Source organism: Oncorhynchus mykiss, chromosome 20 (assembly GCF_057628025.1).
Source record: "Oncorhynchus mykiss isolate SJ-2025 chromosome 20, ASM5762802v1, whole genome shotgun sequence".
Taxonomy (NCBI): domain Eukaryota; kingdom Metazoa; phylum Chordata; class Actinopteri; order Salmoniformes; family Salmonidae; genus Oncorhynchus; species Oncorhynchus mykiss.
Window position 1 is genome coordinate 37,932,515 of NC_143041.1, and position 27,402 is coordinate 37,959,916.

Consider the following 27,402-nt stretch of genomic DNA (forward strand, 5'->3'; position numbering starts at 1 on the left):
TCCCCACATACCCCAAACCTGATCCTCCCCACATACCCCAAACCTGATCCTCCCCACATACCCCAAACCTGATCCTCCCCACATACCCCAAACCTGATCCTCCCCACATACCCCAAACCTGATCCACCCCACATACCCCAAACCTGATCCACCCCACATACCCCAAACCTGATCCACCCCAAATACCCCAAACCTGATCCTCCCCACATACCCCAAACCTGATCCTCCCCACATACCCCAAACCTGATCCACCCCACATACCCCAAACCTGATCCTCCCCACATACCCCAAACCTGATCCTCCCCACATACCCCAAACCTGATCCTCCCCACATACCCCAAACCTGATCCTCCCCACATACCCCAAACCTGATCCTCCCCACATACCCCAAACCTGATCCTCCCCACATACCCCAAACCTGATCCTCCCCACATACCCCAAACCTGATCCTCCCCACATACCCCAAACCTGATCCTCCCCACATACCCCAAACCTGATCCACCCCACATACCCCAAACCTGATCCACCCCACATACCCCAAACCTGATCCTCCCCACATACCCCAAACCTGATCCTCCCCACATACCCCAAACCTGATCCACCCCACATACCCCAAACCTGATCCTCCCCACATACCCCAAACCTGATCCTCCCCACATACCCCAAACCTGATCCTCCCCACATACCCCAAACCTGATCCTCCCCACATACCCCAAACCTGATCCTCCCCACATACCCCAAACCTGATCCTCCCCACATACCCCAAACCTGATCCTCCCCACATACCCCAAACCTGATCCTCCCCACATACCCCAAACCTGATCCTCCCCACATACCCCAAACCTGATCCTCCCCACATACCCCAAACCTGATCCTCCCCACATACCCCAAACCTGATCCTCCCCACATACCCCAAACCTGATCCTCCCCACATACCCCAAACCTGATCCTCCCCACATACCCCAAACCTGATCCTCCCCACATACCCCAAACCTGATCCTCCCCACATACCCCAAACCTGATCCTCCCCACATACCCCAAACCTGATCCTCCCCACATACCCCAAACCTGATCCTCCCCACATACCCCAAACCTGATCCTCCCCACATACCCCAAACCTGATCCTCCCCACATACCCCAAACCTGATCCTCCCCACATACCCCAAACCTGATCCTCCCCACATACCCCAAACCTGATCCTCCCCACATACCCCAAACCTAATCCACCCCACATACCCCAAACCTAATCCACCCCACATACCCCAGACCTAATCCACCCCACATACCCCAAACCTGATCCTCCCCACATACCCCAAACCTGATCCTCCCCACATACCCCAAACCTGATCCTCCCCACATACCCCAAACCTGATCCTCCCCACATACCCCAAACCTGATCCTCCCCACATACCCCAAACCTGATCCACCCCACATACCCCAAACCTAATCCACCCCACATACCCCAAACCTGATCCTCCCCACATACCCCAAACCTGATCCTCCCCACATACCCCAAACCTGATCCTCCCCACATACCCCAAACCTAATCCACCCCACATACCCCAAACCTGATCCTCCCCACATACCCCAAACCTGATCCACCCCACATACCCCAAACCTAATCCACCCCACATACCCCAAACCTGATCCTCCCCACATACCCCAAACCTGATCCTCCCCACATACCCCAAACCTAATCCACCCCACATACCCCAAACCTAATCCACCCCACATACCCCAAACCTATTAAATCTGGATGTGCAGCAGAACTAAATTCCTATGAACAGTTTCAAGGGACAAGATGGTTTCTTCTGGACAAAAAAAACATGCTCAACTCCATATAAAGAGCTACTTAGTCGCTCCTACATCCCATTCCTGTCCTTTGTCCCAGAGTCTGGACTTACTGAGCAGGTCCAGAACCTCTCTGGTGACCAGACGAACCAGCTGTTCCTCCAGCATCTCCTGGGTGACTTGGTTCTCCTCACACGCCTCGTCCTCGTCCTCCTCCATACTACACAGACAGAGGGAGGGAGATCGTCAACACGCCACCAGCACAGAAATAGAAAGAAACCCCATGCATTCAAAGTGACCACATCAAACTGAACTTTATTAGTCACATGCTTTGTAAACAACAGGTGTTGTTTACGAAGTGAAATGCTTACTTACAGGCTATTCTCAGCAATGCAGAGAAAAAAAATAGAAAAATAATAACAAGGAATAAATACACAATGAGTAAAGATAACTTTACTCAGTACAAGTACTGAGTTGGTGTGCAGGGGTACGAGGTCATTGAGGTAGAGATGTCACGTTGTCCCTACCTATATGTACTAGGCAACAGGATAGATAAAACAGTAACAGCAGTGTATGTGATGAGGCAGATCGTTAAATAGTTAACCAATAGCTACCCAGACTAACTATTTAGTTGTCTTAAGGCTTGGTAGTAGAAGCTGTTCAGGTCCTGTTGGACCTGCATCGGTAACGCTTGCTGTACTGTAGCAGAGAGAACAGTTTACGACTTGGGTGGCTGGAGTCTTTGAAAGGGCCTTCCTCTTACACCACCTGGTATTGAGGTGCTGGATGGCAGGGAGCTCAGCCACAGTGATGTACTGGGCCATACGCACTACCCTCTGAAGCACCTTACGGTCAGATGACAAGCAGTTGCCATACCGAGCGGTGATGCATCCAGGCAAGATGCTCTCAACGGTGCAGATGTTGACGTTTTTGAGGGGGAAGAGGCATTGTCGTGCCCTCTTCAGGACTGTGTTGATGTGTGTGGACCATGAATATAGGATGTAAGATGGCGCCGGAGAGGAAGGCAGACGTTTCCCGTGTCCCCATCTTATTGTGTTTTTTTGTACATAATGTTGCCGCTACCGTCTCTTATGACCAAAAATAACTTCTAGACATCAGCACTGCGGTTACTCACCACGGACTGGCAGAATCCTTTGTTCCTTTAACGAGTCTGACGCGAAAGATATACTACTTTCTGGGGAACAGGCCCAGATCCCCATGATTTGCGTGAAGAGGAGGTGGAGAAAAAGGGGCCAGAGGGCAGGCTGCCTTCTGAGAATTCGTAGGCCATTGAATAAACCCCCACTTCACTCCATTCTGCCAGCAAACGTGCAATTTTTGGAGAATAAAATGGACGAGCTACGCGGAAGATTAAACTACTAACGGGACATTAAAAACAGTAACATCTTATGCCAAGAGAGTTATCTGTATTTTCCGTAGCTGTTTACATACCACCACAGTCAGAAGCTGGCGCTAAGACAGCATTGAATGAGCCATATTCCACCATTTGCAAACAAGAAAACGCTCACCCATTGGCGGCGCTCCTAATAGCCGAGGACTTTAACGCAGGGAAACAAATCCGTTTTACCAAATTTCTATCAGCATGTTAAATGTGGAACCAGGGGAGGGGGGGGGGGGGGGACTCTGAACCACCTTTACTCCACACACAGATGCATACAAAGCTCTCCCTCGCACTCCATTTGGCAAATCTGACCTTCATTTCTATTCTCCCAATTCCTGCTTAAAAGCAGGAAGCACCAGTGACTAGATCAATAAAAAGTGGTCAGATGAAGCAGATGCTAAGCTACAGGACTGTTTCACTAGCACAGACTGGAACATGTTCCGGGATTCCTCCGATGGCATTGAGGAGTACACCACATCAGTCATTGGCGTCATCAATAAGTGCATCGATGACGTCGTCCCCACAGCAACCGTAAGTATAGTTGAAGTCGGAAGTTTACATACACTTAGGTTGGAGTCATTAAAACTCATTTTTCAACCACTCCACAAATGTCTTGTTAACAAGTTGGTTAGGACATCTACTTTGTGCATGACACAAGTAATATTTCCATATTGCAAATGGCTCAGCTTCAAAATGTTAGTGATCAATTTAGTGATACCCAGCCCTACCCATACCCTAGTTACTGATGAGAAAACAGGCCCAACTCCTCCTAACCTGATAGATGACCAGAAGGGTTAAACAATCACACAATGGTTATAGAGGGTGCAACAAGTCAGCACCTCAGGAGTTAATGTCAGTTGGCTTTTCAGAGCTGAGGTCTAGACAGCAGGTGCGATAGAGAGAGCGGCAGAGAGAATCGAAACAGCAGGTCTGGGACAAGGTAGCATGTCTGGTGAACAGGTCAGGCTTCTATAGCCGCAGGAGCAGCAGCACGATCATGTGGACTGGGGACTGTGACAGCCAGGAGTCATCAGACCAGGTAGCCCAGAGGTATAGTTCTAGGACTCCGGTCATATCTTACTGAGATCACAACATGGGGTTAGAAGTGCTTCAACCTCGTCAAATAGAAGACCAGAACATTGTCCGAGTTGGATTAAAAGTCTAACTCATCTTACCCGACAGTACTCCGCTGGTTGATGATCTGCCACCTGAGGTTGAGTCTCTGGACAAATAAACAGAGAGAGACAATGTCATGTGATACATCCTGTTATTACTTATTATTGCCATCTCCATGGTAACCGATTTCTAGTGACTATGACAGCGGCGATCAAAAAGCCTGATAATGCAAAATAAGCATGCTCTGAGTTCTTGATCGGCCTCAGAGATCGGTTTATTTATTTGGAAGTTGTACCACAGCTAACCTTTTATGTTACGTGAGTGTTTAGGTGTATTGCTTCACAGGAGCAAGGAGAGAAGTGTGAGCTCTGACCTGAAGCATGTAGACGAACAGAGGGCCCAGTAGGGGGCAGAGCAGACTGTCGTAGTACTCCTGAGGACACGACAGCACCAGCTGCTTCAGGAACACCCGTACACACACACATTAAGGAGCAGATTGATTGAATAGATAGTGGACATGTAATATCAGTGGCCATGACTATGCCGCAGTGTGTGCTTGATTTCATTTGTTTTACTCCATTCTATGTTCAATAGGGGGAAAATGTGGTTTAATTTGATCACCCAAAAAACCTACAAGAGGGATACTTGGTTCATGACCAATGACAGATCATTTTTTTGGCTGAAGAAAATGTAGATTAATTGAATTAGTCAAGAGCTTCTATGTGATTGGTAGCCCTGATGGGCCAATAGGACAGAAGGATATGGAGCATGGGGCGGAGTCTGTGGTCAGGCACGTTGTCGAGGGAGATTAAGGCGGAACCAACAATCTGTTCAGCCAATCCCTCGATGGTGTAGAAGTCTTGATGCAATGATAGGCCTGCATTCCCCAGGATATGGTAACTAGAGAGAGGAGGGTTATCGAAGATGGTGGATAAATGAAGATGGTTCACTTAGGTTGGTTTACCATTGAAAAAATAATCAGTTCCGGTCTGCTCTCCCATAGACACCAATACGATTGCAGCGTATTAGTTCATTGACTTCCATTGAACCAGAAAAGAATGGAGTGGGATGCATCACTTCCTCTTCCGTCTCTGGGGTCATGTCTAGAGAGCATATAGCTTTTGACGTTAAAAGTTGATTTTTGGGGGGACATTTTAGCTAATCCTAACCCTTTTCCTAACCTGATAAGTTAATTCTCCTAACATGATACGAAAAGTCAATTTCGACATAAACTGTATACCATCTAGTCAAAACTGAGAAAGAGAGAGGGTTGGTAAGCAAGAGAGAGCGAGATTGTGTAGGAGTAGTGTGCATGTGTGGAGAAGGAGAGGAAGCAGAAGACTATCCACAGTGAGGAACTCACCAGTTGTCATAGAGGGTACAGAAGAAACCCTGCATGCGCTCCAGATGAGTCTTGTACACTGGAGAGTCATAGATGTCCAGGACTGGCTGTGTAAGGCCTACAGGTCAAGACACAATAATCATGGAGGTTTATCAGCCTTCATAGGTGTATACTAAAAACAGAATCAATGAGTTAGCAATGCCCATCTCAAGCTATATATATATATATTTTTTTTTTTTATTCGAACATTCAGCTGGCAACTCATTGATCCTGCTATGTAGTATATTCCTCAGGGGTGAAATTATAACAGGTTAACACCACAGGTTACCAACTTATGGTATAGAGTTTCTAAACCAGTACTGTGCAGAACCAGTGTGGTTCCTCTTACCTAGAACCACCTTCCTCTCCACCTCAATCACCTCGTAGGCTCTGGAGAACGTCTCACTCAGACGACACATGTTCTCCGGCAGGAACAGATTGTTGTGGGTTCTACAGAGAGACATGATCATCCTTAATCATCATCACACACACACTATCATCATGTCTCTGGACCTACCTATTGCCACAGTCCTGGATCTTGTTGTCACGTGGAATAAATATTGTGGATCTAAATGTTATTAGGTTTGAAATCGCAACAAATAATCTGTTTAGACCCCAACCAAGGATCATCAAAAGTTGTGCTATAAATTCTCAGATAACCCAAAGATTCCTAGATGCCTTTCCAGACTCCCTCCACCTACCCAAGGACGTCGCAGTACAAAAATCAGTTAACCACCTGACGAGGACCTAAATTTAACCTTGCGTAAAACCCTAGCTGCAGTTGCACCTCTAAAAACAAAAAAACATTTTTCACAAATGAGCTCCCTGGTATTAGACGTCAACCGTTTATGATTTTTCAACGCCGATACCGATTACTGGAGGACCAAAAAAAGCCGACAGCGATTAAATCAGATGATTTTTATAACAATACTGAATGAACACTTATTTGAACTTAATATGAATAATAAATAAATCTATTTAGTCTCAAATAAATAATGAAACATGTTCAATTTGGTTTAAATAAGGCAAAAACAGAGTGTTGAAGAAAGTAAAAGTGCAATATGCGCCATGTAAAAAAGCTAACGTTTAAGTTCCTTGCTCAGAACATGAGAACATATGAAAGCTGATGGTTTAATATTCCCAGTTCTTCAATAGTCCCAGTAAAGAAGTTATAGGTTGTAGTTATTATAGGAATTATGACGTGTCGACTATTTCTCTCTTGTCCATTTGTATTTCATATACCTTTGACTATTGGATGTTCTAATAGGTACTTTAGTATTGACAGGCTAATCTCGGGAGTTGATAGGCTTGAAGTCATAAACAGAGCTGTGCTTCAAGCATTGCTAAGAGCTGCTGGCAAACGCAGTAAAGTTTGAATGAATGCTTATGAGCCTGCTGCTGCCTACCACCGCTCAGTCAGACTGCTCTATCAAATTATAGACTTAATTATAATATAATAACACACAGAAATACGAGCCTTTGGTCATTAATATGGTCAAATCCGTAAACTATCATTTCAAAACAAAACAAGTTCAAGTAACAGACATGTCAACATCAACTGTTCAGAAGAGGCTGCGTGAATCAGGCCTTCATGGTTGAATTGCTGCAAAGAAACCACGACTAAAAGGACACTAAATAAGAAGAGACTTGCTTGGGACAAGAAACACGAGCAATGGACATTAGACAGGTGAAATCAGTCTTAAGGTCTGGTCCAAATGGGATATTTTTGGTTCCAACCACCGTGTCTTTGTGAGACGCGTGCAAGTTTACAGGTGAACTCTGCGTATGTGTGTTTCCCACCGTAAAGCATGGAGGAGGTGTTGTTATGGTGTGGGGGTGCTTGCCGGTGACACGGTCTGTGATTTATTTAGAAGTCAAGGCACACTTAACCAGCATGGCTACCACAGCATTCTGCAGTGATACGCCATCCCATCTGGTTTGGGCTTAGTGGGACTTAGTGTTTTTTCACAGGACAATGACCCAACACACCTCAAGGCAGTATAAAGGCTATTTGACCAAGAAGGACAGTGTGGAGTGCTGCATCAGATGACCTGGCCTCCACAATCCCCCGACCTCAACCAAATTGTGATGGTTTTGGATGAGTTGGACTGCATTGTGAAGGAAAAGCAGCCAACAAGTGCTCAGCATATTTGGGAACTCCTTCAAGACTGTTGGAAAAGCATTCCAGGTGAAACTGGTTGAGAGAATGCCAAGAGTGTGCAAAGCTGTCAAGGCAAAGGGTGGCTATTTGAAGACTCAAATATAAAATATATTTTGATTTGTTTAAACTCTTTTGGTTACTACATGATTCCATGTTTTATTTCATAGTTTTGATATGTAAATTATTCTTCTACAATGTAGGAAATAGTCAAAATAAAGAAAAACCCTTGATTGAGAAGGTTGTCTAAAACTTTTGACCAGTAGTGTATATAGTCTTCCGCTTGGTGATGTCATTCAGAAACAAAACTTTCACTGCTATATGGATGACACACGTACATTTCGATTTAACATGGTGAAGTCCTAAAATGTACTACACTGGAAGTCTGTGTTTCAGAAATAAAGAAGTGGATGGAATCAAATATTTTACTTTTAAACTCTTAAATGTATTTGGCTAAGGTGTATGTAAACTTCTGACGTCAACTGTATGCTGCAACAGTCTACGTGCCGGCGGGCTAGGATCAGTCTGTCTTATCTGGTGAAATTCTCCTGTCTTATCTGGTGTCCTGTGTGACTTAAGTATCCACCCTCTAATTCTCCCATCTCTCTCTCACTCTTCCCTCCCAGAGTCCGTGAGCCTAAGGACCATGCCTCAGGACTACCTGGTCTGATGACTCCTGGCTGTCCCCGTCCCACCCGGTAGTGCTGAGGCTCCAGTTTCCTGCGGCTATGGAACCCTGACCTGTTCACCGGACATGCTACCTTGTCCCAGACTGTTTTCCACCCTCTCGCTCTCCCTCCCTCCCACTTGCTGCCTCAACCTCAATGCTCTGCTATAAAAAAGCTAACTGACATTTACTCTTGAGGTGCTGACCTGCTGCACCCTCTACAACCACTGATTATTGTTTGACCCTGCTGGTCATCTATGAACGTTTGAACATCTTGAAGAACAATCTGGCCTTAAATCGCCCCCCGACACAGCCAGAAAAGGACTGGCCACCCCTCAGAGCCTGATTCCTCTATAGGTTTCTTCTTAAGTTCCTGCGTTTCTAGGGAGTTTTTCCTAGCCACTGTGCTTCTACACCTACATTGCTTGCTGTTTGGGGTTTGAGGCTGGGTTTCTGTATAAACACTTTGTGACATCTGCCGATGGAAAAAGGGCTTTACAAATACAGTTGATTGATTACCATCACAAACACTATCATCATCAAACATTATCATCATTCCAAACACATGCACACGCTGTCTTTCTCTCCAACACCCCCACCCCCCTCTACACATCCCCTTACCTGATGAGGGCGAGCAGGTTGGGCAGCAGGGCCAGGACCTGGGGGGTGCAGGGGTTTCTGTAGATTGGGGCTCCAGAAGGGGTGTAGCCCGTCACGAAGCCCCCCGCCTTAGCCTCCTCCAGGTCAGCCGGCCAGCGCGCTCTCTTCACCACCCCCAGGATGGTGTATACACAGAAACTCAACTGGAGGGAAGGAGGGCAGGGTGGGGGAGGGAAGGAGGGCAGGGTGGGGGAGAGAAACAGGAAATAGGACACTTTCAATATACAGTAGTTGATGTTTTGGCAGGACTGGCAGGACTGACATCACATAGAAAGTTTGGCACTTAGCCATGAACACATGCACGCGAACACACACACACACACACCTACCTACCCGTGACCTGTTGATGCCTGTTGTGTGGTCTGTGCCTTCAGCCATCAGCTGATCAGCACCAACGAAAGCCAGGAACAGAGCAGGTTCCAACAGTACCCTGATACACACAGAGGACAACCATTTATATTATACATTGTGTGTGTGTGTGTGTGTGTGTAGCGTGTGTGTACGCATGTTGTTTACGCGTGTTACGAAAATCAAGTTGCTTGCTTAGTGAAAACCACTTCCTAACAAACGTGACCACACTCCTTGACAACGTTCCTAAGGTTACCAATTGGATGGCTCCATCCTTGACATTTCAAGCCAGCTATGGAGTGAGCTTACATTCTTAACTCTAGTACACACGCATGTGGGAGGTAGGTAGCCTAGTGGTTAGAGAGTCGGGCCAGTAACCGAAAGGTTGTTAGATGGAATCCCAGAGCTGTCAAGGTAAACATCTGTCGTTCTGCCCCTGTTCCTAGGCCGTTGTAAATAAGAATGTCTTCTTAACTTCTTGGTGACTGGGGGGCAGTATTGAGTAGCTTGGATGAATAAGGTGCCCAGAGTAAACAGCCTACTACTCAGGCCAAGATGCTAATATATGCAAATTATTAGTAGTATTGGATAGAAAACACTGACGTTTCTAAAACTGTTTGAATGATGTCTGTGAGTATAACAGAACTCATATGGCAGGCGAAAACCAGAGACAAATCCAACCAGAAAGTGGGAAGTCTGAGGTTTGTAGTTTCATTTAAGTGATTGCCTGTCCAATACGCTGTGTCTATGGGGCCAGATTGCACTTCTCAAGGCTTCCAGCAGATGTCAACAGTCTTTAGAAAGTTGTTTGAGGCTTCTATTGTGGAAGGGTGTGGAATAAGAGCTGTTTCAACAAGTGGACTAGGCTGAGGCCAATCAGTTGTTTACTGCTCTGTCACGCGGGCGTGCCGTTCCTTCTTTTTCCTCTGTAATGAATACGCTATTGTCAGGTTGGAATATTATTGAAGATGTATTTATAAAAAGACCCTAAGAATTTATTGTAAACATAGTTTGACATGTTTCTACAAACTGTAATGGAACTCTTGACTTTTCGTCTGGATTTGGCGCTCGGCATTGTGCCTTAAACGCGCAAACACAACGGAGGTCAGCAAAGGTAAGTGAAGATTTATAATGCTATTTATGACTTTTGTTGACTCCACAATTTGGCAGGTAACTGTATGCCTTGCTTTTGTGGCTGAATGCTGTTCTCAGATTATTGTGCTTTTGCCGTAATATTGTGCTTTTGCCATAAAGCTTTTTTGAAATCTGACACAGTGGTTGCATTAAGAACAAGTTTATATTTAATTCTATGTAAAACATGTATCTTTCATCAAAGTTTATGATGAGTATTTATGTTATTTGATGTGTCTCTGCAATTTCTCTGGATGTTTTGGAGGCATTTCTGAACATGGCACCAATGTAAACTGAGGTTTTTGGATATAAATATGAACTTGATCGAACAAAACACACAATACATGTATAACATTGAGTCCTGGGAGTGTCATCTGATGAAGATCATCAAAGGTTAGTGATTCAATTTATCTATATTTCTGCTTTTTGTGACACCTCTCTTTGGTTGTAAAATGGCTGAATGCTTTCTGTGACTAGCTGCTGACCTAACATATGTTCTGCTTTCGCCGAAAAGCCTTTTTGAAATCGGACACGGTGGTTGGATTAACGAGAAGTGTATCTTTAAAATGGCGTAAAATACTTGTATGGTTGAGGAATTTTTGTTCTGTTGTTTTGAATTTGGCGCCTTGCAATTTCACTGGCTGTTGGCGAGGTGGGACGCTAGTATCCCAAACGATCCCAGAGAGGTTAACTGACTTCCCTAGTTAAACAACGGTTAAATAAAAATAAAAGTGTGTCTGCAGTGAGTGTGTGTATACACAGCACAGGTACATACTGCCTCATCTCGTCGGAGGTCCAGCGAGCAGCCACGGTGGCCATGAGCTCCTCCAGGAAGGCCTTCTGCTTGGTGTAGTCTTTGAACTGGTTACTGATGAGGACCAGAGCCTCTATCAGAGCACACTTCTCCATCTGGGTCAACAGGGCCTCGTTGGAGAACAGCTTCTTCACCTGATTATACAGTATGTCAAAACATGGCTGCAGAGAGAGAGAGATGTACATGATGAAAACACACAGACACACACCCCCATACACACCTGTAAGATGCAATAAGTAGATAGTGATGAAACACAGTTGACTATTTAAAGCATTGGTTCCTTTCTGCTGCACTGTGCTGGATGAGCAGCCCTCTAGAACTGGGAGAAACGTGACCGCGGAAACATACCAGAATGAACCATGGGTAATCTCGAGACATCTTGATGATGGAGGAGCAGGCGTGTCTTCTGACGTTCTTCACCGCACGCGTCCGTGGCGCCTGAAAATGACATCACAGATCAGATTGATGATTGTGTTAACTTGAAATGACACAACGACAAGGTTCCAGTTTAACTAAGTTTACTATTCTGTATGAACACACTACCAGGTAGCCATTCCACTCCAGGTCCATCAACAACAAGACTTCCAGCGCAGGCTTGAATAAGATCCTTGATGCTGCTAATCTCAAGACCAAGTCTTTTCTCTGTGACAGACTTGGTTGACTTCACAGCATCAACTAATGAGTAGTTGTCAGTGGCACAAACTACAGGTAGAATGTGCCGTTTTGTCTCACCAGTGGTAAGCTCTGAGAACAGAGTTGCAAGAATGATCGCATTGTCAATTCCACCCGCAAGAGCAAGTGTTTCTCCAGCCAGTGTGCTTCAGACAACCCTTCTGATCCTTTTTGACTGCCAACAGATAGGTGAGAATCTTCCTCCTTCACCCATTAACACGATTAGATGTCCACCTTGTGTGCCTCCATCTGTAAGGTTCCCTAGCGAAGCATCACTGAAGACAACTAGTTTCAAAGAGTCATCTTTTCCAACATGCTGAAACTTTAAAGTCACTCGCCTCATGAATGGTGTGTACAGTGGCGTGTTTTGTGTTAGATGCCAAGTTGCAACCATCAAACATTACATCAGGTCTACTCTGTCTATCAACCCATAACATTTGTCCTATCTTTGACCTCAATTGATCAGCTTCAATTCCACTGAGGGGAATTCCTTTGTACAGCTTTTGAAGAATCCATGTGGATGGCTTGACGAGTCTTGATATAGCTCTCCTGTTGCATCAGTATTGTTCCATCAACTGTAATAAACTCTATGCCAACATAACAATGATCATGCTCCTCACGGCCAACCTGGAAAACAGCTTTGAGGTGTGGAATCACAGTTGTAGCAAAGGTCTGTGAGCCCCCCCCCCAGATGAAGTCATCAACATGACAGGCAAGTACTCCAGTCACATTGCAGTCTTGATCAAGCCAATAGAAGACAGCAGGATCCACTTGTGATATTTTACCACCGGTATTCAGCATTGTTGCCTTGACTTTGTTGTACCAGTAAAGTGATGCATCTGCCAGTCCATACACACACCTTTTTAGTTTCCACAGTGTTCCTTCGCTCTCAGCTTCAGGCGGAGGTCGGATGTGAATGTCCCTTGACACCTCTGTTCCCTGCAAAAATGCAGATTTGATGTCTATGGAATGAAGTTTCAATTTTTTCTGGCAGATCACTGTCATCAGCAATCTGAGTGACTCTGAGGCCCATGTCAGTGAGTCTTTTGGGAGTTGTTTAGCAGCCAGCTCCTCTAAACCTCTAGCCACTAGACATGCTTTAGGCACTATTCTAGTTCAGGATTCTTTAAGGGTACACACCCACCTTGTTGAGAGACGTTTTTGGCCAGTGTCTTTGACTTCCTCAAACACTCCATTTTTCCTCCAATTACTGAGCTCATCTGGCTTAGCTGAGTCAAATGACACATCCTCTGTTTCAAGTACATTATCAATTTGAATGTCGTTCTGTTTTTCTCGATTTTCCATCTGAGATGATCTACAAGTGACAGGTCAGCTGACCCTGTTGTACCAGAAAGTGTAGCTGGTTCAGAGTACTGCAAGTTGTACCAGTTCTGGTGTGTTCCTTTGGCTTTTCCTGCTCGTCCAATGACGGTTGCTGTATGTGGAATACCACTTTCTCTGTCCATGTATTTAACAGTTTGTCCAGTTTTCAGATTGGAACAACCACGTTGTCTTAACACACGTGTCTGTTGTTGAATGTTTTCCTCATTTGAACGCTCAACATAGTTGAAGGTCTCTGCTCCACTTCCTGTGTCAGTTTCAGTGTCCTGGATGCGACATCTGGTAGGTTTGTGTCTGTTACTGTGTCCTTTTTGTCATTTTCATTAGGAGACTGATTCTCAGAAACAGCCCCTCTATCTTGTTGATCATTTACTTTCCGCAATCTTGAGTGATGCACCCTGACAACGGTGCCTCCGTGTCTCACAAATACCACCACGCCATCTTGGCCAATGACAACTCCCGGTCCTTCCACTCTTGACAGTCAACTCGTTTGTAGTACACTCTGTTTCCAGTTTTGTACTTCTCATCGGTGGGTCGTAGCTGTTTACGCAGAGCCCTGCGACTTCTCTCTGAACACTCTGCTTCAGTGAAGGCTTTTCTCGCTGCATGTGGTGCTGAAAGGTGCTTTGTGTTCATCAGAATCTCATTTTTACATGGACTGTGTGATGTCTTTGTCTAAAATGTTTCCAAAATAGTGGCCTGAGGTAGTAAGTTCAAGGTTGGTTGTTTAAACATCACTGCCTTGTCATTTTTTTATGTCTAGCACAGCCCCTGCCTTCTTGAGGGAAGCTTTGCTCAATAGTAAGGGGATATCTTCAGGGACCATACTTTCATATTTAGTTCACTGACACAGCTATCACGCCATTTAACACCACACACTGTCCGTTTACATGCAGCATCAATCAAAGCAGATCCTAAGGATTCAACTATAAAAATCTCAGTATCAGAAGCAGATTAGTTTGAAAACAGTGTAATGTTACACTGCTCTGTGTTTACATTTTCCTCTGTTAGTTTAACTTGTTCATTGTTATGAGGACAGTCTTTAACCCAATGGTAAGTGCTCTGACCAATAGCACATTTTTGAACTCCTTCCATATTTGTCCAGTGGATTTGTGCCGGGAAATGGCGCCATCTTCTGGTTGTCTTGAGAATGTGAGTTGTTGGCACCTTTTTCTCTGCTGCTCAGTGTGATATGCTGTGTCACTCACTTGCATTCTTTCTGCTATTGGCGCGACACGTCTTTTCACGCCGAATTCATTGATGCAAAAGTCAAGTACAAGCAGTCAAAGCCAACTGTTTCTCCCTACCATCCAGACAGACAGTATCTAGCAACTTGAAAGATAACACTGCATCCAGGAGGACCATGTCTCTACCATCCAGACAGGCAGTAGTATCTAGCAACTTGAAAGATAACACTGCATCCAGGAGGACCATGTCTCTACCATCCAGACAGGCAGTATCTAGCAACTTGAAAGATAACACTGCATCCAGGAGAACCATGTCTCTACCATCCAGACAGGCAGTATCTAGCAACTGGAAAGATAACACTGCATCCAGGAGAACCATGTCTCTACCATCCAGACAGGCAGTAGTATCTAGCAACTTGAAAGATAACACTGCATCCAGGAGGACCATGTCTCTACCATCCAGACAGGCAGGCAGTATCTAACAACTGGAAAGATAACACTGCATCCAGGAGGACCATGTCTCTACCATCCAGACAGGCAGTATCTAACAACTTGAAAGATAACACTGCATCCAGGAGAACCATGTCTCTACCATCCAGACAGGCAGTATCTAGCAACTGGAAAGATAACACTGCATCCAGGAGGACCATGTCTCTACCATCCAGACAGGCAGTATCTAACAACTTGAAAGATAACACTGCATCCAGGAGAACCATGTCTCTACCATCCAGACAGGCAGTATCTAACAACTTGAAAGATAACACTGCATCCAGGAGGACCATGTCTCTACCATCCAGACAGGCAGTATCTAACAACTGGAAAGATAACACTGCATCCAGGAGGACCATGTCTCTACCATCCAGACAGGCAGTATCTAACAACTTGAAAGATAACACTGCATCCAGGAGGACCATGTCTCTACCATCCAGACAGGCAGTATCTAACAACTTGAAAGATAACACTGCATCCAGGAGGACCATGTCTCTACCATCCAGACAGGCAGTATCTAACAACTTGAAAGATAACACTGCATCCAGGAGGACCATGTCTCTACCATCCAGACAGGCAGTATCTAACAACTTGAAAGATAACACTGCATCCAGGAGAACCATGTCGTCCTTGCACATCCTATTGTACCTCTATTCCAAATCAATGATGTAGTCCGTCATTGCAGCCAAAATATCTCTCGTAACACTGTCAAAGTTTGAATACGCCTCGTAGGCACGGTCTTCCTCTTCTTTAAGAAATACAGAATCCAGTGCTCTGATCAAAGTTCCCATACCGTCATCCTCGTTCAAACAGATTAGTAACCCGTGTCTAGATTCATTTTCCCAACTTTCGTACGACCTCTTCTCGTCGAAGTGAGGTGGCACATTGTAGTTATTAGCCATCCTCTGCTACCAATGTTAACTCGAAATGACACAATGACAAGGTTCCAGTCTAACTAAGTTTACTATAATGTATGAACCCACTACCAGGTAGCCATTTCACTCCAGGTCCATCAACGACAAGACTTCCCACGCAGGCGCACTCTTGACTGAGTGATAGCCCCGTAATAACAGAAATATAGGGAGATTTAAAACATGAACTTAACAGATTGGACTGAAAACTTGGCCCCGGGATACCTATTATTTTTATACAATCCCAAAGAACACACATCTGACATCCCTCCTGAGAATATTTAAGACGGCTCACCTTGCTCTCCTCTACCACCTCAAATGTGATGGAGGCAAACAGCTGGGAAAGAAAAAACAACAGATCAACACCACCACATGAAGACGGAGAGATTATAGATTGGTGTGTACACGTTTGGGTGTTCACCTTGTAGAGGACCTGAGGCAGGAAGTGAGGTCGGTGTGTGACAAAGGGGAAGAGGGAGGAGAGGTTGGTGAGGACACAGGACAGGATGAGAGGGTCTTGGGTGTTGTAGTTCAACACTGCCTGTAGCAGCTCAATGCCCTGATCTACTGGCAACTTCTACAGAAAGGGCAGAGAAACACCGGAGTTAGGAGTTCGTCATCATTTCCTTTCATTACAATCATAACACTTGTTTATGTTATTGAGCCATGGGGAAGAAAGCATAAATCAATGGTTTTGTCTTTCAACAATACCTACAAGTAGTAGCTGTTGCATTGTTGCCATCTAGGGAACCCGACTGGTGGCGTTCACACTTTGACCATCTCTGGATAGCGTATCACCCTCTCTACCCCTCTAACTCTCAGCTGTGTGTATCCAAAAGCATTATGTTTTGCTTCCTCATACCTCAACCTCCACGTTCTTGAAGATCTGTCCCACAACACTCTCTGTGAAGAAGGTCATAGCATCCCACTGGACCGCTGACGGAGACAGGATAGAGCACAGCCCCTCTGCCATCTTAGCTGGAAAGGAGGAAGAAGAGAGAAGACAGAGGGAGGGAGGAGGAAGAGAGAGAAGACAGAGGGAGGGAGGAGGAAGGGAGAGAAGACGGAGGGAGGGAGGGAGGAGGAGGGGAGGGAGGAGGAAGAGAGAGAAGACAGAGGGAGAGAGGAGGAAGAGAAAGACAGGAGGGAGGGAAAAAGGTGAGAAGACAAGAGACAAAGTCTATAGTTAGTTAATAATGCTAATTATCTAATTAGTTAACAGGCACCACCAGTATCAATCTCTTTCATAGAGTTGTTACGAGAATTCATCTATATGCCTGTGTTCCGGGTGACCTAGAGTGAGAATTAATCTATATGCATGTGTTCCGGGTGACCTAGAGTGAGAATTCATCTATATGCATGTGTTCCGGGTGACCTAGAGTGAGAATTCATCTATATGCATGTATTACGGGTGACCTAGAGTGAGAATTCATCTATATGCATGTGTTCCGGGTGACCTAGAGTGAGAATTAATCTATATGCATGTGTTACGGGTGACCTAGAGTGAGAATTCATCTATATGCCTGTGTTACGGGTGACCTAGAGTGAGAATTCATCTATATGCATGTGTTCCGGGTGACCTAGAGTGAGAATTCATCTATATGCATGTGTTACGGGTGACCTAGAGTGAGAATTAATCTATATGCCTGTGTTCCGGGTGACCTAGAGTGAGAATTCATATCATCCATATAAAGAAGCATTTCCTTTATAAGAACCTCAACTTCATCTTGATACAGGTTAACTCTTGATTTGAGCAGTCAGCTCAGATGACCTAGATACGTACTAATGGCCCGAGTCCACAACCTCTCCAGTTATGAACCCTACACCTACTCTTGTGGTAGTCTGACTGCTGTGGCTGGCAGCATGTTAATCCCACATTCCCCCAAGACACTGTTTCATACTGACACATTTGTCATCACACACACACACACGACCCCCCCCCTTCCCAGATCTTCAGTGAGCCACAGTCAAGAAGCAGGACCTACACCCAGTGGTCCCGATGTCAATGGGTGTACTGATCTGATACTGCAGCCACTCTGCTGCAATCTGGAAGCCCTCCAAGGGAACGACGCGACACGCGTTCCGGACCGCCTCCCCCTGCTGCGCTCGGAACGCTGGAACACGGTAATATATCATATTATAATATATCATATTATTTATGTATTTGCTAAGATTGCATAAATCAAAGTTATTCAATTAAAATAGGAGTCACATTGCTTACAGTTGAAGAAGGAGTTGAAGTCTTCATCACTGTCGAAGTCATGACGGGAGTACTCACAGCTGGGACTGTCGTTCCTGGAAGGGAAACCAGTCTAGCAGGAGGAGCACGAGAACACAAAGTCAGACAATTAAAGAACCTTCCCAAAGCATGTAAAGAAATAATAGAAATAGTGGAGAAGCTCAACCTTTTGTTGTCATTATTTATCATAGTTTGTGTGTAACTCAATGAGTCCGTTACTTGCTCATTTTTCTAATGAACATTTTGATACTTTAATGTTCACCTGCACAAACTCTTGGATGCACGTACGTTGTAGCCTGTCTCACCTTGACTAGGTTGGTCATGGTGGCTCTGAAGTACTTGATCATCATCTGGATGATGACAGGATCCTTGGAGAGAATCTCATGTCTGAACAGGGTTCCCCATGTGATCTGGGTGGAAGATCTTAGGAACTGGTGGGGAAATACATACAGTTCAGAGAAGAATAGATTATCAGAACAGATGAAGAAATGAAAGAAGAACCCTGTCACTGTTCAGAGCTCCAGGCCCAGAAACGACAAAGGGAGATATGGAGAAACAGTAGTATTAACTAGCTGTATGGATTTGAATCAAGAGCCTGTGGCTGCTACTTTACTGTGACAGCAGGTAAGTCACCTGGCTGCTACTTTACTGTGACAGCAGGTAAGTCACCTGGCTGCTACTTTACTGTGACAGCAGGTAAGTCACCTGGCTGCTACTTTACTGTGACAGCAGGTAAGTCACCTGGCTGCTACTTTACTGTGACAGCAGGTAAGTCACCTGGCTGCTACTTTACTGTGACAGCAGGTAAGTCACCTGGCTGCTACTTTACTGTGACAGCAGGTAAGTCACCTGGCTGCTACTTTACTGTGACAGCAGGTAACTCACCTGGCTTGGGTGAGTGGTGAAGGCCAGGAATGCTTCTGTGTACTTGCTGAGGTTTGCAGGTACATCTACCTCCACACCTGAACCCTGCATTAGAAACACATAAGACAAAAGGACAGAATCATCAAGTACTATAAAGAAAATACATACATAAAACAATATAGTAAATAGATGAACGTAATCAAAGACAGTGCAGACAGACTCACCACTAAGAAGCAGAGTTGGCTGCCAAGGGAACACAGGACCTGACAAAGCCTCTTCAGGAAGATGTAGTGTCTCTCCACCACTGGCCTGGGGGGGGGCAAAATAACAGGCCGTATGAGCTCCAATGCTAATGCTTAATATCAACCGTGTTCTAGAGCAAAAAAACATAAGACTGCTGGGCAGGAGCTGACGTGGAACACCAACATGTGTAGGCTACTCACTGTGTCGGAGAGGATGTGTTGTATGTTGCTGCTCCATCTGCAGACCTGGAGCCACAAACCAATGAGAATGAGAAGCCGGAACGAGCTAGAAATGCTTCTGTGTAAAGCCATAAGGCTGATGAGGGGAATGGTACTCACTGTGCTGCAGACAGGATGTAGTGCATGGCGACATCATCAAACAGCACCATGAGCGGTTTCCTGTCATCCAGCTTCCCCTGTGGACACACCAGGCACATTTACTTGTATTTTTATTTCACCTTTATTTACATGGGATAAACAAGCATACAGTCAATAAAACAATAGAAAAAAAAGAGTCTATATACAGTGTGTGCAAATGGCGTGAGGAGGTATGGCAATAAATAGGCCACAGTAGAGAAGTAATAACAATTTAGCAGATTAACACTGGAGTGATAGATGAGCAGATGATGATGTGCAAGTATAAATACTGGTGCGCAAAAGAGAAGTGAATAAATAAAAACAGTATGGGGATGAGGTAGGTAGATTGGATGGGTTATTTACTGATGGACTATGTACAGCTGCAGCGATTGGTTAGCTGCTCTGATAGCTGATGTTTAAAGTTAGTGAGGGAAATATAAGTCTCCAGCTTAAGTGATTTCTGCAATTCGTTCCAGTCATTGGCAGCAGAGAACTGGAAGAAACGGCGGCCAAAGGAGGTGTTGGCTTTGGGGATGATCAGTGAGATATACCTGCTGGAGCGCGTGCTACGGGTGGGTGTTGTTATCATGACCAGTGAGCTGAGATAAAGCAGAGCTTTACCTAGCATGGACTTGTAGATGACCTGGAGCCAGTGGGTCTGGTGATGAATATGAAGCGAGGGCCAGCCAACGAGAGCATACAGGTCGCAGTGGTGGGTAGTGTATGGGGCTTTGGTGACAAAACGGATGGCACTGTGATAGACTACATCCAATTTGCCGAGTAGAGAGTTGGAGGCTATTTTGTAAATGACATCGCCGAAGTCGAGGATCGGTAGGATAGTCAGTTTTACGAGGGTATGTTTGGCGGCGTGAGTGAAGGAGGCTTTGTTGCGAAATAGGAAATAGGATCAAAGAATCACCTGCAGCAAGAGTGACATAATTGATATATACAGAGAAAAGAGTCAGCCCGAGAATTGAACCCTGTGGTAACCCCATAGAGACTGCCAGATGTCCGGACAATAGGCCCTCCGATTTGACACACTGAACTGTATCAGATTAGTAGTTGGTGAAACAAGCGAGGCAGTCATTTGAGAAACCAAGGCTGTTGAGTCTGCCGATAAGAATGCGGTGATTGACAGAGTGGGAAGCCTTGGCCAGGTCGATGAAGACTGCTGCACAGTACTGTCTTTAAGACGTTATTAAGATGACACAGCAGTTTTCACAGCCCTGTGACGTACCTGACTAGTACTGGCCATTCAGTAGCTGTAGACCTCCATTTCACATTCCAACAAATAAATATAAATATATATATATATTTTTTTATTTTATTTTTTTATTTAACTAGGCAAGTCATTTAAGAACAAATTCTTATTTACCTTGACGGCCTACCACGGTTAAACCCGGACAACGCTGGGCCAATTGTGCCCCGCCCTATGGGACTCCCAATCACGGCCGGATGTGATACAGCCTGGAATCGAACCAGGGACTGTAGTGATGCCTCTAGCACTAAGATGCAGTGTCTTAGACCGCAGCGCCACTCGGGAGCCGTGAACAAATATCTGATCCTGTCCTAGAAAGGGGTGTGCCTGCAGTAAGGGGAGTGTCTGGACATAAAGGGCCCTGTCAGGTCCTACAAACCCTGTCTGCAGTAAGGGGAGTGTCTGGACATAAAGGGCCCTGTCAGGTCCTACAAACCATGTCTGCAGTAAGGGGAGTGTCTGGACATAAAGGGCCCTGTCAGGTCCTACAAACCCTGTCTGCAGTAAGGGGAGTGTCTGGAAATAAAGGGCCCTGTCAGGTCCTACAAACCCTGTCTGCAGTAAGGGGAGTGTCTGGACATAAAGGGCCCTGTCAGGTCCTACAAACCCTGTCTGCAGTAAGGGGAGTGTCTGGACATAAAGGGCCCTGTCAGGTCCTACAAACCCTGTCTGCTGTAAGGGGAGTGTCTAGTAATGTGTAGTAACCTTGCGGCTGATGGCGATGAGCAGGCACTCGGCAGCCTCCAGCTGCAGCTCTGTCTCACTGAGCAGCAGACATAGCATCTCCAGCAGGCGACAGTTGTCATTGGTGAGGTGGGCCAGGGCCACCCAGTCTATGTAGCCTGCCAGGGTGTTCAGAGCAGCCACGCCTACACGACAGTGGGCCTTGGCCTAACCGGGGGCAGGAAACAGAGAGAGGGAAGAGGAGTAGGGAGGGGAGAGATGGGAGAGAGGGGGTAGAACAGAGAAGTCTCTTTAGCTGGGTGTCTAACTGTAAATATAATACATTAGAATATATATTGTAGTGCATCTAAAACACTCCTTCCTACCTGCAATTCTTGGCCTGGTATTTTTTTCTGGAAGAGATACAAAAAGGTAGAACATATCAATAAAACGTGAAAAATACTGCCGCAAAATAATCTACGCCATGAGACAGACGGGTGTAACCATTGTCTGTTTACCAGTTTGCGGTACTCGTCGACGTGGAGCTGCAGGATGGTGAGCAGGAAGCTAAAGATGCTCTCCATGTTCTGGGTGAGGGTCTGCTGGATGTCCCTGCGGCGCTGGGCGGGCAGCGTCTGGAAGGTGATCACGTCCTCCGCCAGCCGCAGCAGGATCATCATCACCAGCTCTGTCTGGGCCTCCTGGGGGCGGAGAAGGAATGAGGGAGGGATAGGGAGTTGACATTAATCTGATCGCAACAACTTAATTTGTATACTGTAATGTACTCTCCAATTGAATCCATTGATGTTTTGAGCCCTGAAAGTTGGCTCGGGGGGCCCTTGGCACCCCGCCAACATAACAACCTAGGGGAAACACTGAAATGGAAAGTGCTGGCTCACCCCTATGCTGGTCAGTGCCTCCATCTCCTTGAGCATGTCAGGCCAGTGCTGAGGCCATTCTCTCTTGATCATCTCCACTATGATCCGTGCGAGAACGTCCTTGATGTGACTCTCCTCCTCCAGGATAGGATATGTGCCCTGCAGAGCGAGGCAGTGTGCCAGTCAGGGAACGGACTAGGGTCAGCATATTAATTAATGTACACCTAACAGATCACGCAACAATGTAGAATTTGTTGGTTTATTTCTACTTTTAAAAAAATTAAAAACTATATTTGCTGTTCTGTGGACAGACCACCATTAATTCCCTTCCTCATCTTGTCTGCCACCTTTTCTAGAAAAATAGAGAAATTAGGTGTTTATCACCCAGACAGACTTACAGATGACAACAGCCCCATGGCACAGTTCTTCAGCTGGACTTTCTCCTGCTGTGGCATGTTGTTCCATCTGAACCTGTTCTCAACATGAAGAAAAACAAGGTTTTGGAGGAACACATTGGCAGCACGTGTCCAGGCCACATGTGTAGGGGAATATCTTGATGACAATGATGGAGTGGCTGGTAGTCTAGTGGTTAAGGGCATTGGGCCAGTAACCGAAAGGGCGCTGGTTCAAATCCCTGAGCTGACTAGAAAAAAAATATGTTGACGTGCCCTTGAGCAAGGCACTTATCCAGAGCGACTTACAGGAGCAATGAGGGTTAAGAGTGTCTGCTAAATGACTAAAATGTAAATGTGCAGAACTGAATCATAATGACAAATATACTCATGAACTCACTTGATGACGTGCTCCAGTATCTGTAGACCAAAGTGCCTCACCACTGCTGTTTGGGCTTTATCTGCTAACTGTAGCCCACATGGAACACAGAATGGACACTTCTCTTTGAATTCTTCACAAAACTGAAGAGAAAGAGAGACACGATGGACAAGTTAATGCACTCACTCAATTAGCTACCTTGCGGTAGTCAGCTAGAACAAACTCATTCACATTAATGATTTCAGTCATAGTTATCAGTATAATGTATGGAGCTTTACAAAGAAGTGCCTTAGGAGGAGTCAAAGATTGCTACTGTAGCTAGAAAGTAGCTGCTGGCAATCAAAACACTGAATAACTCAAGTATTTCAACGCAATCAATATATCTAAGCTAAATTCTGGGCATAAGTGATCTTGCATTCAGTTTGAGTGCATCAGGCATCAGTAATGGTTCTGCACAGATATCTAGGTTGCTACCGGAGTGCAATGAATGAAATCTGCAACTTGCAACGTGATGGGAATGGCATGTTAGCCATCTGACGTTAGCTAGCTAGTTAGCTAAATGACTAGCAAGCTACGCCCATTGATTAATCCATGCAATAAACATGGTAAAATGCCACGATCGACGTCTATAATGCTAAGTTATAACTAGCTAGCTATGTATTTATGTAACACAGCCCATCCTCATTCAAGTAACCACATCACAACTGGGAAAGCTAGCTAGCTAGCTGGCGCCTAACTGGCTAACGTTAGCTAACTAGCATCTAGCCATCGAGATACCTTTAGGGCCTCCAGACGATATATTTGACTAGATTCCGCGTCCATCATCACGTTAACAGCTTTGATGAGGTGATCACACATTTCAGACACTGGTTCACCCATGACTTTGAGTAGCGTCTTCAGAAAGTGAGATAAATGCTAACGGTACTTCACTTTGCAAAACACCTGCAGAATGGGTAAACTGCACGCGCTTCGATAATTCACAGCATGTCCACATGCACAAAGTACTGCGCATGAACGTTCCACAAAATAGGTGTGGAATTTTGGGACTTGTAGTTTTCTCGGCTCAAGGTGGGATTCCAGAGCACAGAGTGATAATTGTCACTACGTGTGATGAAACATACACATGCAAATACTTAATTTCATTGAAATAATTGTGTCAGCACCAAGACAATGCCTTAATTTGGTCTTTTGAATTGTGACTTTTAGGTCAGCCTCCATTCCTGCCAGCCTTCCTTCATCTGGCCGAGGCACGGGTATCAAATCACATTTTATTTGTCACGTGCTGAATTTAACAGGTGAAATGCTTACTTACAAGCTCTTAACCAACAATGCAGTTCAAGAACTAGAACTAAGAAAATATTTACTAAATAAACTACAGTTTTAAAAAAAAGTTTAAAAAAGTAATTGACTGTTTGTTTCATTTGATCTTCCACACCACGTTGGGCTATATAGGCCTACGCCATTCAGTTGTTTTAAACTGCCATGTACAACTGCTCTTAGTATGTGTATTATATTTCAACCAGGAGTTCCCAAACTTTTTTGATACATGACCCCAAAATGTTTCATGACCCCACCATGTTAAAAAACAGCCAATGTTTAGTTTTTATTTGGGTTCCTGGCAAGTCAGTCTGACAGTACTTTCAAAGTATTTCAATCTGATGGAAGTGTAGTTTGAAGTGGCCAAAATGCATCCGAAAGGTCCTCAGGCAATAATTGCGTATGTGTAGAAAAACTAATCTGTGTAGAAAATATCAGCATTGCTTTCAATTATGACATTATTGCATTCAAAAGTTAGGGTCACATGTCACAACCGCATATCGTAACCGTGGTAAAAACTGTTTTTTTTTGTCTCTCAAGAGTTTCTCCTGTGAGTTTCTCTTCAAGTTAGACCCCTAGTTTGGGAAACACTGAAATAGAATAGTAAACAAGTATTTTTGCATCATACAGTACAGTACAAAAAAAAAAAAAAAAAGAAAGTATACAGTACCAGTCAAAAGTCGACACACCTACTCATTCAAGGGTTATTCTTTATTTTTACTATTTTCTACATTGTAGAATAATAGTGAAGATATTAAAACAAAGAAATAACACATATGGAATCATGTAGTAACCAAAAAAGTGTAAAACAAATGAAAATATATTTTATATTTTCAATTCTTCAAAGTAGCCACCCTTTGACTTAATGACAGCTTGCTTAATGACACTCTTCGCATTCTCAACCAGCTTCATGAGGTAGTCACCTGGAATGCAGGTAAATTAGCAGGTGTGCATTGTTAAAAGTTAATTTGTGGAATTTCTTTCCTTCTTAATGTGTTTGAGACAATCAGTTGTGTTGTGACAAGATAGGTTTGGTATACAGAAGATGGTCTTTTACCAAATAGGGCTAAGTCCATATGATGGCAAGAACAGATCAAACAAGCAAAGAGAAATGACGGTCCATCGACACTTTTAGACATGAAGGTCAGTCAATCCGGAAAATTTCAAGAACCTATAAAAGTGTTGATGAAACTGGCTCTATGATGAAACGGGCTCACAGGAAAGGAAGACCCAGAGTTACCTCTGCTGCAGAGGATACGTTTATTAGAGATAACTGCACCTCAGATTGCAGCCCAAATAGATGCTTCACAGAGTTCAAATACCAGACACATCTCAACGTCAACTGTTCAGAGGAGAGTGCATGGATCAGGCATTCATGGTCAAATTGCTCCAAATAAACACTACTAAAGGACACCAATAATAAGTAGAGACTTGCTTGGGCCAAAGCGGCAGGGTAGCCTAGTGGTTAGAGCGTTGGACTAGTAACCGGAAGGTTGTGAGTTCAAACCCCCGAGCTGACAAGGTACAAATCTGTCGTTCTACCCCTGAACAGGCAGTTAACCCACTGTTCCCAGGCCGTCATTGAAAATAAGAATTTGTTCTTAACTGACTTGCCTGGTTAAATAAAGGTAAAATAAAAAAAGAACACAAGCAATGGACATTCGACTGGAGGATATCTGTCATTTGGTCTGATAAGTCCAACCGCTGTGAGACACAGAGTAGGTGAATGGATGATGTCCGCATATGTGATTCCCACTGTGAAGCATGGAGGAGGAGGTGTGATGGTTTGGGGGTGCTTTTGTAGCCGGTGCTATACTGCACCGCTGTAACTCTGCGTAGTGTGTGGTTGATTGAGACTATAAACGTGGTGTTTGCAATAAAATACAAATTAATTGCTTAAAAATCATACAATGGATTTTAGTTTTAGATTCCGTCTCTCACAGTTGAAGTGTACCTATGATAAAAATCACAGACCTCTACATGCTTTGTAAGTAGGAAAACCTGCAAAATCGGCAGTGTATCAAATACTTGTTCTCCCCACTGTATGTACTTTCCCTTGCTCTTAGATCAATCATCCAGAACATCCAAAATATCTTTCTAATCACACCTCCCATTCCTATCAAATAAACCTCCCTTAAATCTCCCTTAAAGCTGTGCCTCCTCTCCTCCTGTGTTATTTCCGATACACCATCACAATAGCCAACACCCAAACCACCAGCAAATTCACCACCAGATTATTTGAACTGCAGTCATTTCAAGTCAACCACAACCCTGATTATTTTTTACACCAGTGTTATTTCAGACATGCAGCTAACTTTTCGCTTTCTTTCATTCAGTTTCTTTCGCACTGTTTTGGATTGCTTTATGTGATGCAATAGATTGAAGATGAACTGCTTTTCTGAACTTATACAGCAGGCTTACTTCAATGACAGTATCTGGCCATTGGAGGGCATCGTATGCAAAGAAATTGTATGGGTGAAACAAAGCGCTGTAAGGCTTACAATCATTGGATTCAGTACCATAACAAAATACAAAAAAATAACCCAATATAGAGACAATCTAAACGCAATGCAATTTCCTGGTGCAGCAGCTCGGTAATTCTGAGGTGGGTGTATGTTTCATTTCCTATCTACCAGTAGCGATGAATTTTACACTGAGTGACAGGTTGAATATTGAATATTCATCATGTCGTTTTCCATTAACATGTTGGATGCTTCATTTACAGCAAATGTAATAACATGGCAT

The 27,402-nt window shown here is 44.6% G+C and overlaps 1 protein-coding gene across 2 annotated transcripts in view; it reads right to left on the minus strand.

The window, feature by feature from the left end:
- LOC110499361 (exportin-5) overlaps window positions 1–24,375 on the minus strand; it is a 32,450-nt gene extending 8,075 nt beyond the window's left edge. For both annotated transcript variants that reach the window (XR_016489503.1, XM_036956220.2), the window contains exons 1-27: window positions 24,118–24,375; window positions 23,362–23,483; window positions 22,968–23,040; window positions 22,591–22,728; window positions 22,210–22,392; window positions 22,078–22,104; window positions 21,734–21,919; window positions 19,753–19,829; window positions 19,615–19,659; window positions 19,396–19,480; window positions 19,193–19,276; window positions 18,613–18,738; window positions 18,290–18,380; window positions 18,054–18,182; window positions 16,931–17,046; window positions 16,490–16,645; window positions 16,364–16,405; window positions 11,817–11,906; window positions 11,430–11,629; window positions 9,509–9,605; window positions 9,137–9,318; window positions 6,040–6,140; window positions 5,673–5,769; window positions 5,073–5,209; window positions 4,683–4,780; window positions 4,369–4,415; window positions 1,905–2,011 (exon numbers count right to left, since the gene is read on the minus strand). Coding sequence is in view for 1 of the 2 variants with exons in the window: in XM_036956220.2 (XP_036812115.1) it covers window positions 1,905–2,011; window positions 4,369–4,415; window positions 4,683–4,780; window positions 5,073–5,209; window positions 5,673–5,769; window positions 6,040–6,140; window positions 9,137–9,318; window positions 9,509–9,605; window positions 11,430–11,629; window positions 11,817–11,906; window positions 16,364–16,405; window positions 16,490–16,645; window positions 16,931–17,046; window positions 18,054–18,182; window positions 18,290–18,380; window positions 18,613–18,738; window positions 19,193–19,276; window positions 19,396–19,480; window positions 19,615–19,659; window positions 19,753–19,829; window positions 21,734–21,919; window positions 22,078–22,104; window positions 22,210–22,392; window positions 22,591–22,728; window positions 22,968–23,040; window positions 23,362–23,483; window positions 24,118–24,219 (2,938 nt within the window). In the remaining variant the exon portion in view is untranslated. The remainder of the gene's footprint in view (window positions 1–1,904; window positions 2,012–4,368; window positions 4,416–4,682; window positions 4,781–5,072; window positions 5,210–5,672; window positions 5,770–6,039; window positions 6,141–9,136; window positions 9,319–9,508; window positions 9,606–11,429; window positions 11,630–11,816; window positions 11,907–16,363; window positions 16,406–16,489; window positions 16,646–16,930; window positions 17,047–18,053; window positions 18,183–18,289; window positions 18,381–18,612; window positions 18,739–19,192; window positions 19,277–19,395; window positions 19,481–19,614; window positions 19,660–19,752; window positions 19,830–21,733; window positions 21,920–22,077; window positions 22,105–22,209; window positions 22,393–22,590; window positions 22,729–22,967; window positions 23,041–23,361; window positions 23,484–24,117) is intronic.
- Window positions 24,376–27,402: the final 3,027 nt, after the last annotated feature.